Source organism: Oncorhynchus nerka, linkage group LG26 (assembly GCF_034236695.1).
Source record: "Oncorhynchus nerka isolate Pitt River linkage group LG26, Oner_Uvic_2.0, whole genome shotgun sequence".
NCBI lineage: Eukaryota > Metazoa > Chordata > Actinopteri > Salmoniformes > Salmonidae > Oncorhynchus > Oncorhynchus nerka.
The window spans coordinates 28,077,438-28,092,361 of NC_088421.1; the positions used below are offsets into that span (position 1 = coordinate 28,077,438).

Here is a 14,924-nt window from a genome sequence, read left to right on the forward strand (position 1 = left end):
ACCAGTATTATGATCTGCAGTGTGGACCGAGGCCAGTGAATGATGAGAAACAGTTGGCTCCAATGTTTAGATCCAGGCTACTTTACTGTAGGCTTATACTTGTTGTTTTGTAGTGAGAAAACATGTCACACAGCATCACTCTCAACGACTGACACCTCATTCTTACATCAAGAAAAAATCCATATTTGTGTCAATATTCAATCACAAATAGATCATACACTTCAACTATATATGTTAGATATTAAAATGAAAATAATGTGATGTATTTGAGTGTAAACACATGACTGCAGTATTGCTTATAGTAACTGGTAGTCATACTGTAGGGGATCAGGTGGCTGGACCAGTTCAGACACCATCAGGGAAGGACATGTAAAAAAGGACATCATCAGGGATTGACCTTAAGGGTTGCCCTATTGCTTGGAGCAAATGAACTGAGCAGTCAGGCAAGTTGAACCTGCTCTGAGGTTTCCCCAGGGGATTTTTCTGGTTCCTCCCCATTGTTTAAGTGAAAGACTGACAATTTATGGCATCCAGACAAGTTGAACCTGCTCAGTGGTTGCCCCATTAGGCAGGGGATTTTTCAAAACTGAATTTCAGTAGCCTAACATAGGGGCTACACTTACATTTTTTTGGTCCTGCTACACAGGAAGTATAACTATTGGTCAGGGTGAGCAGAGCGCCAGACAATACTATATCCTATTGCTGTGGATTGTGAGCTGTGTGTCTAAATCTTAGTCTCCCAGAGCCGGTATGCTTACAACCAGGTTGTAGAAGGGTCTCATGCGCTGCAAAAGTTACGCATTCAAACTGATTTTTCTACTTCATAGCATGCTAGCAGATAGCACAATGACTGGAAGTCTATGGGTAACACTAGTTAGCATTGGCTCACAAAATGACCTCTAAGTTCCTTCATACTGGACAAAGAGACATAAAAATGGAATCCAGGAGTTCAACAGCCTCTGGGGAAGTAGATAATGGGCCTCATTGCCAAAATCTCAAAGTATACCTGTGACCATTTTGCTTGTAAACAATTACTTTAAAATGTTCTGTCAAGTGACTGTAATCACCAGGCAACCAACGAAAAAAAACTGCTGTCCAGTGGGCAAGAGCTTTTAAAACCTTAATGTCAATCCCTGACATCAACGGTGCAAATAGAGGAGAAAGGATCCAAAATGGTTGCCAGACAGTTCTGGGGAGAACAACAAGGTGGGGTATTGTGACTGCAGAAGAGTCCTGTGTGCCTTTACTTCATGTCCACTGATCTGACAGAACTTAACCGGCCAAATGGTGAAACCTATCCAGAACTTTCACTAATCAGTTGGCATGAAGACAAGGCCACAAGACTTGGAAGGCACAGTAGTAGTATTGGGATGTAGCCCTGATCTTTTTCATTAAACAATATTCATGTCTCGACCTTCATTGGTCTTCATGTTCGGGCTATGTCGTAATTGTTCACGAACCAATCACAGGTCTTCTTGATACCTGTAGGGGAGGAGAGACACAGTCAGTCATCTATGGATACTGTGCATTTTGGAAGAGTGGTTTAATCACTGTGAACGTTACTTTCATCATAATCATAAAACGACCAATAACCAGATAGGCATCAAATATCATGCTGTAATGCGTCTGTGTTATTTACAAGGCAACTAATTCCAACTACAATATTGAGTTGTTTTCTGGACAGGAAATTACAACCCTCAATATTTGGATCTCTGACCTTCAGAGAGCGGCGTGAAGGTGAAGTCAGGGAGGTAGCGTCGCAGCTTGGCGTTGCTGGCCGTCTTCTTCATCTGACCGTCTGACTTGCTGGTGTCGAACTGATGTCATAGGTCAAGGGCCACAGAAGGCAAAGCACAGGGAGATGACATAGTTACAGTGCAACGGATATGGGGGATAGCTAGTCCGAGTGGGCATTTCATGTACTACATCTGTACGTCTTTCAGTCCAACAGGTGTAATGAACCTTTAGATATGGTTGCTGGTGTTGTACTAAGGATTCTACTAGATTGGTTCTAGACACTGATCTAAGGTCAAATTTGAATAATGGTTAAGGTAAGGAATTGGGGAAGATACGCTGATCCTAGATCTGTGCCGAGGAGCAACTCCTATCAGGCGTACACAGCCTGTGGAAGGATACAACTATTTGACCTTTGAAGTCCAGGGCATCTGCAATCATCTCTACGGCGTCCTTGATGGGGAGCTCCTCCTCCTCCCCCACTGTGAGAAACAAGTGACAAAGGAGCTTGGTCCAGTTACATATGGTACACACACACACACACACATTGACTGATCACACACCGTGTTGGACTCACCAGAGAGAATGATGGGGTCAATCTCATCATACTCCCGCAGCACCCAGAGGAACAGACGTGCAACATCCTGAGGAAACACGCGCACAGATTTAATGTACACACGCACATATCTGACACACACACACACACACACACACACACACACACACACACACACACACACACACACACACACACACACACACACACACACACACACACACACACACACACACACACACACACACACACACACACACACACAGAGTAATTCACTAAACCGTTGTAAGTCGCTCTGGATAAGAGCGTCTGCTAAATGACTTAAATGTAAATGTAAACATACCAGAGAGTAGATGAATTGTCTCCTGGGTGTTCCGGAGCCCCACACCTGTAGTGGGGTTCCCTCCTCTGTTAGAAGGAGAGTAGAAAGGAGTATGTGTTTGTATCTGTCTGTCTGTCTGTGTGTGTGTACGTCAAATCAAATTGTATTGGTCACATACACAATGTAAGCAGATGTTAATGCGAGTGTAGCGAAATGCTTGTGCTTCTAGTTCTGACAGTGCAGTATGTTTTTTTCTTTTTTCTTTCACCTTTATTTAAGGCTAGTTGAGAACAAGTTCTCATTTGCATCTGCGACATAGCCAAGATAAAGCAAACAAATTCACAACAACTTCCTTATATACACAAATGTAAAGGGATGAATAAGAATATGTACATGTAAATATATGGATGAGCGATGGCGGTGCGGCATAGGCAAGATGCAGTAGATGGTATAGTACAGTATATACATATGAGATGCGTAATGTAGGATATGTAAACATTATTAAAGTGGTGTTATTTAAAGTGACTAGTGATACCTTTATCAAATCCATTTATTAAAGTGGCCAGTGATTTGAGTCTGTATGTAGGCAACAGCCTCTCTATGTTAGTGATGGCTGTTTAACAGTTTAATGGCCTTGAGATAGAAGCTGTTTTTCAGTCTCTGAGTCCCAGCTTTGATGCACCTGTACTGACCTCGCCTTCTGGATGATAGCGGGGTGAACAGGCAGTGGCTCGGGTGTCCTTGATGATCTTTTTGGTCTTCCTGTGACATCCGCTGCTGTAGGTGTCCTCTGTGTGTGTTGTGTGTGTGTGTGTGCGTGCGTGTGTGTGTGTGTGCGTGCGCGTGTGTGTGTGTGTTACTTACTTTTAGCAGCATATGTCTTATGCATGAGCGCTGAGAGCACGTGACCATTTTCAAAGTTGAAGTTGTCATAGGGACCATACACGTTAGTCGGGATTACGGCGGTGTAGCGACGCCCATGCTGCGCAAAGTATCCCCTGTTGTCAATCAAGTCACAAAACACACACACACACACACACACAATCATGTTGTGGTTAGAACATTAATGACCCACTCCAGCTATTTTTTTAAACAATATTCTAAGTACACATACAATACAAGGTACAAACCCTTAAGGGTAGAATTTTTTTTGTTGACACAAATGGCGAAATTCAAGGAGTTGGCAATTCAAGGGGTTAGTCTGATGGATGCATACCGATGTCATCGGCCTTCCCTCTTGCTTCCCAGAACAATAGCAGAGCAATAGAGGTTCCTTGGAAGTTGTGGGAACATATGTTTTTGGTTTCCCATTGGTTCTGGGAACAAAAGCCTAAGTTTCCTGACCGGTGAAACTGACCTTTTTTTTTTACATTCTGAGAACATTCATTTTTTGGTTGCAGGGAAGTTCTGAGAACGTTTTACAATGATTCCCTGAAAGTTTTCCTGGGAGGTTTTATTAATGTTCAATAAGACTTTTAATAACACTGCTAGCCTAGTTTAACTGTTTTGAACACCAAGCACAGATGGGACACATGGAAATGAAATTGCTTAGGCATTAATCATGGCAAACACATCTCTTTTTTATTGTCACAGGGAGCCTATAAGATTTAAACCTATGATCTTATGTTTCCTATCCATGGACTCAGTCCACTGCGCCACCAGGTTGGCGCTAGCATGCCATGTTTTGTAACTTATACAAAGCTGTGTATTTTAGTCTATTCAAACAGACCCCATTTCAAAGGAAACAAGTGCTCATAAAGATCAGGTGTGGCCAATTAGCGGGTGCGGCCACTTCATGAACTCACTTAACAAGATAGAGGATAGAGAGAGTTTTGTTGACGCTGAGAACGGAATGTATATATTAATAAATAACATTTTTAGAACCCTCTTGTGGTTTTAATGGAAAGTTTTCTTAATGTTCTGAGAATATTACTAAATAGAACCACGAGGAAACCTGTAGGAAACGTTACGCTGAAGTACTGAAATTCCCACAGAAGAACGTTGTTTCTTAACTTTCTGAGAGCATAACTTTAAATAGAACTACGAGGAAACCTGTAGGAAATGTTATGCTAAAGTACTAAAATTCCCAAATAAGAAACATATGGTTCTCAGAAAATGATGTGCTAGCTGGGCTGTGCCATGTAATGAGGGACCTGCACCAGCTACTGAAATGCATCTTTTGTTAAGTTCATCAGGTGATAAATGAGGTGCAAGGGAGGCTGGAGTGGGTCTTTCAAATGTGTGCTAATGTACCTGCACAGGTAACAGATTAGTCACCAGCTCACCTGTTCTGAATATCAATCATTCTTTTGGCATGTGAGTAGCCAAAGTTTGAGTCATGTGGAGGCCCATTGTGGATCTGTGGGAAGGGGAAGAAAGTATGAGTGATCCTACACCATCTTTTATTAAAAATCCCAGTTTGGAGGGCCAGAGGTTCCCAAACATAGAGTAGTTCTACTGTCACTGGGCACATACTCGGTCCCAAATGGCACCCTAAACTGTTGAACCCCTCCCTACCTTTGACCAGGGCCATTAGGTCTCTGGTTAAAAATAATGTACTATATAGGGAATTGGGTGCCATTTGAAGCCACCATAGTATTTTAGTATTAAGGTTAAACACAACATAATCTCATTGATTTGGCCTTACTGGTTGTTCAACTCACCATGCTCTCATCAATAGGGTATGTGGTCTTGTCAGGAAAGATGCAGCTGGACAGACAAGACACCACCTTGGTGACGCCCATTTCGTGAGACGTCTGCAGCACGTTGTCATTGATGCGAAGGTTGTCCCTCTGTGAAGGCAAAACACTGTGGTCTCAATTCAATAAAACCTGTATTACGAGTCTTACACAATAACTTGTTTTTACACAATAACTTGTTTTACCACAAATTAATTAAAATAATGCATTTGGAGACAGTGATAAGAAGCTCTCCTGTAAACACTCCTCACTAACACCCCGTCCGTGACGAGCACGCGTATCCGCTCAGCCTTCGTCTGCGAAACCATCTCTCACTCTCACTCACTCTCAAAGAATGCTCACTTCTATTTTTTCAGTTGTGATATTCACATACTGTTATTACGCTGTAGCCCATCATTGTAAATACATATTTGTTCTTAACTGACTTGCCTAGTTAAATAAAGGTTCAATAAAATAAATAAAATAATAAACATGGATGGATTAATACCCTTTTGGAATTAAGATGAATACATTTGCCAACAAAGTCACTGTGTAAACTTCGCTTTGACAAGTTCAATTGAATTTCAGCCTAAGTAGTTGCCCGGCCAGGCGAACATGGACATTTATATTCAGGTCATTCAGCAGAAGATCTTTTCCAGAGCTGCTTCCAGTCGGTGCATTCAACCAGTAGCTAGATAAGACAAACCATTTCACGGACTGGCCTTTAGGCAGTTCAGGCAAAATATCAGATGGGCTGGTTCCATCTTCAGCCCATCGGCTTGTCTAAACTAGGGGTTTTGTACACAAATATGATTATTTGGTTAACAATTGGGGCGCCAGGCAAAGAAATGGGCCAGTGAGTTAGAAATGCCCGTTCCGATTTTCTGGACCCATCCCTGATTTAACAAATGTAGTTTGGGACAGAAATGTATAGCCTAGGTATTAAAACAAACTGGGTAATTAGGTAAGCTCACCAGAAAGTGTAGGTTCTCCTTCATGTGAAGATAGAGTCCTCCCACCTTGGCAGCCAGGTGGATGACATGGGTGGGCCGATACTTCTCAAACACTGCTCTTGTCTGTTGTAGATCTCTGGCAGAACAATTATCATCATCACCATCCCATTTAATGGAAACACATCAATCTCATAAAAGTATGCATGCACGAATGTAATTAGTTAAACATTTAATGTGGTTCCAACAGGAACTATATAGAAACTCTGAATATATACTGTTTCTATGCATCAATCTACATATCTATAGAATAGATTAGAAAATAATAGAATAGCAGAGAATATAATATTTTTTCCACGAGTGAACTTATTTAGTTCCTGTTGGAACCACAAAACCAGCCACAGATGTAAAAGGGTCATAACATGATTTCTCACAGTGCAACATGACATACATTACCTATAGAAATATGTTATGTAGAACAGACATGCTGGTGTTTCTCGGGCATGTAGAATATGGGAACATGGCATCGCTATATAGGCAAGTCATTTTTATCTGCAACGACCAAAGCCTCAGACCAGCTCTGCTGAGAATATGAGGTTCATGTGACATAACTTACACGAGGTTGGCCTCTTTGGAGCAGAGGAAGGTCCACTGCTCGCCCTCGAAACAGCCGCCTTCTTGTTTCACCACGTGCTCGATGGCCTTCCCGACCAATCCGGATCCGCCCGTGACGAGCACGCGCATCGGCTCAGCCTTCGTCTGCGAATCCATCTCTCACTCTGATCAAAGAATGCGAACTATTTTTTCAGTTGTGATATTCACATACTGTTATTACGCTGAAGCCCTAAACAAAGTAGGCTGATATGAATGAAAGTGTGATCATGGCCCTATTTATAGTCTACTTTAGAACGTAATAATGATAATACAAAAATAAGAATAGTTATACATTTAAGGCTAATAAGGAATAAATAACAGGCTATACATCAAACGCAAGTTTAACTGTATTAACACACTTTTCGTTTCATTTACAATTTCTTTGTAGCCTATTTTGTTAATCATGGAGGCTACTTTCTTGTATTTATGTCCTATCTATATTTATGTATTTTTTCTTTTGAAATAAGATACATTTGCCATATTCAAAATTAAGCTCAAGAGTGAATTGCATTGTGATCATGTTCATTTTAGCAAAAGGACAAATAGCTTATGCCAATACCGACAGATACAGTATTTCATTTTAAAATTAACAATATGTGTTAATTCGAAATATCGGTTGGTCTCATTAGGCCTATATTACAAACAGTATATTACAACATCAGTTGTCAGTCTACACACCACTGACATTATTTTACCAACACAAACAAGAGTAGGCTAAAAGTAGCAAAATGTCGAAAGAAAATGTCTGGGCCTACTATTTTAAATAAAATGTAGCCTAGGCGACATTGTTGAAGTCAAAAGCACCCATTCATTCAACCAAAAGGCCTATAAATAGGACTTACAGGACAAACATGTATAAAGGCAAAACATTTATAATATTAATCCTTATAGTTTCTGTGAGCTAATTGAATTATAATCAGTCACATTATTCATTCGGCAAGACCCTCGTGTTATTTAGTATGAATCTTATCAAAACACAAAGTAAATGTATGAATTCAAACCTGTAAAATGTTTTGTTAGAATTTTCCTCCTCGAATAATGTCGGTATTAGACGCTCAAGTACATAAATGAGCTTTAGGCTCTCTCTCTTGTCTTGCACACTAACCTGTCAATCGGAAAGCCGCAGGCGCAAGGCGGAGTCGCTCTAATAGGCTACCTCTGAGCTACACTCTTAGAGAAAAAGGGTTCTACTGAGAGTAGTAGCCTTACAGGTGACTATCCCAGTTTCTCGCACCATCACTCACGTATCACATTAAGAAAATACCAGGACTGTTAAGATAGGTTTGCTGGAGAACAAAAAAAGTTTTCCCCACCATAAATGTAATATACCTTCTGTCTGGTACCTGCATAGGCAATTTTACCGCATTTATGGTGTTGACTCTATATTGCTATGTTTTATGGCGTTGTACCAGATCCGCACTAAATATCAAATTCAGTATAGACTCCTAAAACATTTTTGATAAAACCACATTTAATTAAAATATACTGACACACGTAGATTAAAAAATATATATTTGACTATCTTTTGTTTCACAGTTGCGGCATTGTATCCAACATAGGGCTATATAGGCAGGCATAACTTTTAATAATATACCATGACGAGTATGATTGATTAGAGAAAAACAAATCCCCACTGTGAAGAGCCAGGTATAGTGACTTTAACCCCCCCCACCCCCACCCCTTCTCTGTCATTTGCAGATTACAGAGCTATTTTCACACAGGATATACCATTATGGCTGAATGATAGAACTGCTCTAAAAAAAGCATGCAGCAGTGAGTTCGTATTTCAGTGTTCAATGGAACAAAAAGCGCAAACCTAATCCTTCACTACTAGCCTGGGGTCAAATGTTTTTGGCTGCTTTAGAACTTTTGGAAATTAAGCTTCTCCTCCCAACCATGCCATTCTGCTCAAGAACTGACCACCAACTTTTCCCACTTCCTGGAAACATCAAAAACTGCCATTGGATAAACTATATCTACTTGAATATAAAGTTGAACCCACCCTTCCAAAATCAAATCAAATTTGTCACATGCGCCGAATACAACAGGTGTAGTAGACATTACAGTGAAATGCTTACTTACAAGCCCTTAACCAACAACGCAGTTAAGAAAAATACCAAAAAGAAAAGAAAAAAAAGTAACAAATAATTAAAGAGCAGTAGTAAAAAACAATAGCAGGGCTATATACAGGGGGTACAGGTACAGAGTCAATGTGAGGGGGCACATTAAAATGAATGCGTTAAGACGATTATTACATGCCAATTGTGCCAGCCTTATTCCAAACACGTTCGATAATAGCAACCGGTTGGCTGGTTAAACAAAGGTTAGCATTGCATTTTCAAAAATGTAATATTGAAGTCAAGAAAGCTTGCCAGCAGCCAGAGGCACTTGCAGCAACAAGTGCTTTTGTGTAATTATCTCTAATGACTGTAATTGGCTCAATAATTGAGAAATAAAGATGACTTCATTAGAGATAATATATCCCCCTCTTTTATACTACTGGTATGTAATAAAAACACACAAATATCATGATATTATCACAAGGTGCCAGATTACGTTTATACAACGTTTTTTTCTGCATGTCTAAGCATATGTCTTGAGCTGTCTGTATCCTCCTGACTGGTGGTTCTGTTTAATACTGTGTTGCTAGAATCACCATCACTGCCCAACACTATTTTTTTAAATGGAAACATAGGGTTAGGTTGTAAAAGAAAAAATAAAATATATTAGGTTGTTGAAAAATATAAAATATATAACACCTAATATTTGTTTGTTTAAAAAAAAAGATTGTTTAAAAAAAGCTAATATATTTTTAAACAATCGAACCCTAAAAACAAATGGGTAAAAAATAGGTTTAGCTTTTCCATTTAAAAAAATAGGGTTGGGCAGTGATGGTGATCCCCGTTGGATTCGAACCCACAACACTAGCGATGCAAACGCCATGCTCTATCAACTAAGACACATAATCATATCACATCATTACAAACCACTTAATGCCGCAATGTACTCAATTGCTGTATTGTGCATTGTTTTCTTCATGTTGATGGAAAGTCTACAGGTACATATAGATGACCAGCCTATGCACAATACAGTGTGGTTTGTCAGGATGGTCAATTAATACTGCACAAAAAGTGTTTGTATTTTAATTTTTTTATTTCACCTTTATTTAACCAGGTAGGCTAGTTGAGAACAAGTTCTCATTTACAACTGCGACCTGGCCAAGATAAAGCATAGCAGTGTGAACAGACAACACAGAGTTACACATGGAGTAAACAATAAACAAGTCAATAACACAGTAGAAAAAAAGAGTCTATATACAGTACATTGTGTGCAAAAGGCATGAGGAGGTAGGCGAATAATTACAATTTAGCAGATTAACACTGGAGTGATAAATGATCAGATGGTCATGTACAGGTAGAGACACTGGTGTGCAAAAGAGCAGAGAAGTAAATACATATAAACAGTATGGGGATGAGGTAGGTCAATTGGGTGGGCTATTTACCGATGGACTATGTACAGCTGCAGCGATCGGTTAGCTGCTCAGATAGCAGATGTTTAAAGTTGGTGAGGGAGATAAAAGTCTCCAACTTCAGCGATTTTTGCAATTCGTTCCAGTCACAGGCAGCAGAGAACTGGAAGGATGACTTCGTCAACCATTTTGAAAAGAAGGTCGACGACATCCGATCCTCGTTTGCTAAGTCAAACGACACCGCTGGTTCTGCTCACACTGCCCTACCCTGTGCTCTGACCTCTTTCTCCCCTCTCTCTCCAGATGAAATCTCGCGTCTTGTGACGGCCGGCCGCCCAACAACCTGCCCGCTTGACCCTATCCCCTCCTCTCTTCTCCAGACCATTTCCGGAGACCTTCTCCCTTACCTCACCTCGCTCATCAACTCATCCCTGACCGCTGGCTACGTCCCTTCCGTCTTCAAGAGAGCGAGAGTTGCACCCCTTCTGAAAAAAACTACACTCGATCCCTCCGATGTCAACAACTACAGACCAGTATCCCTTCTTTCTTTTCTCTCCAAAACCCTTGAACGTGCCGTCCTTGGCCAGCTCTCCCGCTATCTCTCTCAGAATGACCTTCTTGATCCAAATCAGTCAGGTTTCAAGACTAGTCATTCAACTGAGACTGCTCTTCTCTGTATCACGGAGGCGCTCCGCACTGCTAAAGCTAACTCTCTCTCCTCTGCTCTCATCCTTCTAGACCTATCGGCTGCCTTCGATACTGTGAACCATCAGATCCTCCTCTCCACCCTCTCCGAGTTGGGCATCTCCCGGCGCGGCCCACGCTTGGATTGCGTCCTACCTGACAGGTCGCTCCTACCAGGTGGCGTGGCGAGAATCCGTCTCCTCACCACGTGCTCTCACCACTGGTGTCCCCCAGGGCTCTGTTCTAGGCCCTCTCCTATTCTCGCTATACACCAAGTCACTTGGCTCTGTCATAACCTCACATGGTCTCTCCTATCATTGCTATGCAGACGACACACAATTAATCTTCTCCTTTCCCCCTTCTGATGACCAGGTGGTGAATCGCATCTCTGCATGTCTGGCAGACATATCAGTGTGGATGACGGATCACCACCTCAAGCTGAACCTCGGCAAGACGGAGCTGCTCTTCCTCCCGGGGAAGGACTGCCCGTTCCATGATCTCGCCATCACGGTTGACAACTCCACTGTGTCCTCCTCCCAGAGCGCTAAGAACCTTGGCGTGATCCTGGACAACACCCTGTCGTTCTCAACTAACATCAAGGCGGTGGCCTTTCCTGTAGGTTCATGCTCTACAACATCCGCAGAGTACGACCCTGCCTCACACAGGAAGCGGCGCAGGTCCTAATCCAGGCACTTGTCATCTCCCGTCTGGATTACTGCAACTCGCTGTTGGCTGGGCTCCCTGCCTGTGCCATTAAACCCCTACAACTCATCCAGAACGCCGCAGCCCGTCTGGTGTTCAACCTTCCCAAGTTCTCTCACGTCACCCCGCTCCTCTGCTCTCTCCACTGGCTTCCAGTTGAAGCTCGCATCCGCTACAAGACCATGGTGCTTGCCTACGGAGCTGTGAGGGGAACGGCACCTCAGTACCTCCAGGCTCTGATCAGGCCCTACACCCAAACAAGGGCACTGCGTTCATCCACCTCTGGCCTGCTCGCCTCCCTACCACTGAGGAAGTACAGTTCCCGCTCAGCCCAGTCAAAACTGTTCGCTGCTCTGGCCCCCCAATGGTGGAACAAACTCCCTCACGACGCCAGGACAGCGGAGTCAATCACCACCTTCCGGAGACACCTGAAACCCCACCTCTTTAAGGAATACCTAGGATAGGATAAAGTAATCCTTCTCACCCCCCTTAAAAGATTTAGATGCACTATTGTAAAGTGGCTGCTCCACTGGATGTCATAAGGTGAATGCACCAATTTGTAAGTCGCTCTGGATAAGAGCGTCTGCTAAATGACTTAAATGTAAATGTAAATGAAGGAAAGGCGGCTAAATTAGGTGTTGGCTTTAGGGATGATCAGTGAGATACACCTGCTGGAGCGCGTGCTACGGGTGGGTGTTGCCATCATGACCAGTGAACTGAGATAAGGTGGAGCTTTACCTAGCATGGACTTGTAGATGACCTGGAGCCAGTGGGTCTGGCGACGAATATGTAGCGAGGGCCAGCCGACTAGAGCATACAGGTCGCAGTGGTGGGTGGTATAAGGTGCTTTAGTAACAAAACGGATGGCACTGTGATAAACTGCATCCAGTTTGCTGAGTAGAGTATTGGAAGATATTTTGTAGATGACATCGCCGAAGTCGAGGATCGGTAGGATAGTCAGTTTTACTAGGGTAAGTTTGGCGGCGTGAGTGAAGGAGGCTTTGTTGCGGAATAGAAAGCCGACTCTAGATTTGATTTTAGATTGGAGATGTTTGATGAGAGTCTGGAAGGAGAGTTTACAGTCTAGCCAGACACCTAGGTACTTATAGATGTCCACATATTCTAGGTCGGAACCATCCAGGGTGGTGATGCTAGTCGGGCGTGCGGGTGCAGGCAGCGAACGGTTGAAAAGCATGCATTTGGTTTACTAGCGTTTAAGAGCAGTTGGAGGCCACGGAAGGAGTGTTGTATGGCATTGAAGCTCGTTTGGAGGTTAGTTAACACAGTGTCCAAAGAAAGGCCAGATGTATACAGAATAGTGTCTTCTGCGTAGAGGTGGATCAGGGAATCACCCGCAACAAGAGCGACATCATTGATATATACAGAGAAAAGAGTCGGCCCGAGAATTGAACCCATAGAGACTGCCAGAGGACCGGACAACATGCCCTCCGAATTGACACACTGAACTCTGTCTGCAAAGTAGTTGGTGAACCAGGCAAGACAGTCATGGTCTAGTAACGACTAGTAAAGGCCCAGTGTACTTATTTTTTTATTAATACTTTTTTATAACACATTTTTCAGGGGGTGCACCCTCAGCAACCCGACTTCCCGAGACTATCTATGTGTATGTGTATATATTTATTATACTATCACCGATCCCCTGCAGTACCTTCGCGGACCACCGGTTTAATACTTCTGCGCACTTCTGCGTAGCCTCCCACTGCTGAGTTATGCAGTTTTCACAGCAGATATTTTTCAGAGCTGATCTGATTGGTCAAAACACCAGTTAGTGAATTGGAGTGCCTGTGTAAACGCAACCTAACATGCCTAAGACTTTACATCCAAATTACAACACAGTACGTAGGATCATAACACACATCATCAATACAGGCACATAACATGGCATCATAATTAATACATGAATCACATTTAATCTGGCACCTTATAGTCGCTAGTTAAAGTCTACACACCCCTTACACAGTATTCACATTTTAGCTGTTTTAAAATTACATCGTAAAAGGGAATCAATTGGATTTCCTACCAATCTATCTATACAACCTATTCCAAATTTTCAAAGTGAAAAAACATGTAATAACATTTTCCAAATGACTAAAAATATAAAATGATGATGTAATGATTGTGTTGGCCTTCACTACACAGAGTTAATATTTGGTGGAAGCACCTTTGGCAGCCATTACAGCTGTGAATAATTTGGAATAAGATTCTACCAACCTTGCAGAATTAATTCAAACCTTGCTGAATGAATTCAACCTTGATGCTGCCACCACAGTACTTTAAAATATAAAGGAATTAATAACAATGCATTCATTGAGACAATGACATCAATGACCCAACCCAAGCTCAGCCCAGATAATCCCTACCATCGTGTTGCTGAGTTGTGGTAATGCTGCAGTACATTTACATTGTCCCAGGAGTATTGGCAGTCACAATGTAAGTAACCTAATTTATGTCCCTCTAACTCCCCTGAATGCCTCTGTTGATCCTACATCTAGTGTATACAGTAATCATACGCCTATGAACCAGTTATACTGTTAGCACTGAGGCAGCGTGCCCTAGTAGGAAGTCCAGTGTGTGCAGCTCACCGTGCCCTATCAGCTCCAATATAAATAACATTGACATATCTCCTTCTGATAAGCATCCCAGAAAAGTGCAAGAAATATCACACATTAACATACAGTGCCTTCGGAAAGTATTCAGACTCCTTGGCAATTTATTTTTACAAATTGTGTTACGTTACAGCTAAAATTGATTATAGAAAAGAAATTCCTCAGCAATTTACACACAATACCCCATAATGACAAAGGGAAAACAGGTTTTTAGTAATTTGACCGAATTTATTAAAAATAGAAAACAGAAATACCATATTTACGTAAGTATTCAGACCCTTTTGTATGATACTCGAAATTGAGCTCAGGTACATCCTGATTACATTGATCATCCTTGAAATGTTTCTACAACTTTATTGGAGTCCACCTGTGGTAAATTCAATTGATTGGACATTATTTGGAAAGGCACACACCTGTCTATATAACATCCCACAGTTGACAGTGCATGTCAGAGCAAAAACCAAGCCATGAGGTCGAAGGAATTGTATGTAGAGCTCCAAGACAGGATTGTGTCGAGGCAGAGATCTTGGGAAGGGTACAAAAAACAT

At 42.0% G+C, this 14,924-nt stretch overlaps 1 protein-coding gene across 1 annotated transcript; it reads right to left on the reverse strand.

Annotated features, from left to right (window-relative positions):
* Positions 1-65: 65 nt before the first annotated feature.
* Positions 66-8,015, reverse strand: LOC115121161 (GDP-L-fucose synthase-like). Its single transcript, XM_029650192.2, has 11 exons — positions 7,896-8,015; positions 6,857-7,019; positions 6,265-6,379; positions 5,276-5,404; positions 4,898-4,971; positions 3,477-3,610; positions 2,634-2,698; positions 2,312-2,378; positions 2,137-2,216; positions 1,718-1,817; positions 66-1,482 (listed from the first exon to the last, which is right to left on the reverse strand). Exons 2-11 carry the CDS (start codon positions 7,009-7,011, stop codon positions 1,427-1,429), a joined length of 975 nt encoding a protein of 324 aa, XP_029506052.1. The 5' UTR covers positions 7,012-7,019; positions 7,896-8,015; the 3' UTR covers positions 66-1,426.
* Positions 8,016-14,924: the final 6,909 nt, after the last annotated feature.

Coding starts and splice junctions, on each gene's coding strand:
- LOC115121161 (XM_029650192.2), bottom strand. CDS start 7,011: ATGGATTCGCAGACGAAGGCTGAGCCGATGCGCGTGCTCGTCACGGGC. Junction 6,380..6,856: donor TCCAAAGAGGCCAACCTCGT/GTAAGTTATGTC, acceptor TTGTTCTGCCAG/AGATCTACAACAGACAAGAG. Junction 2,217..2,311: donor TGACCCCATCATTCTCTCTG/GTGAGTCCAACA, acceptor TGTTTCTCACAG/TGGGGGAGGAGGAGGAGCTC.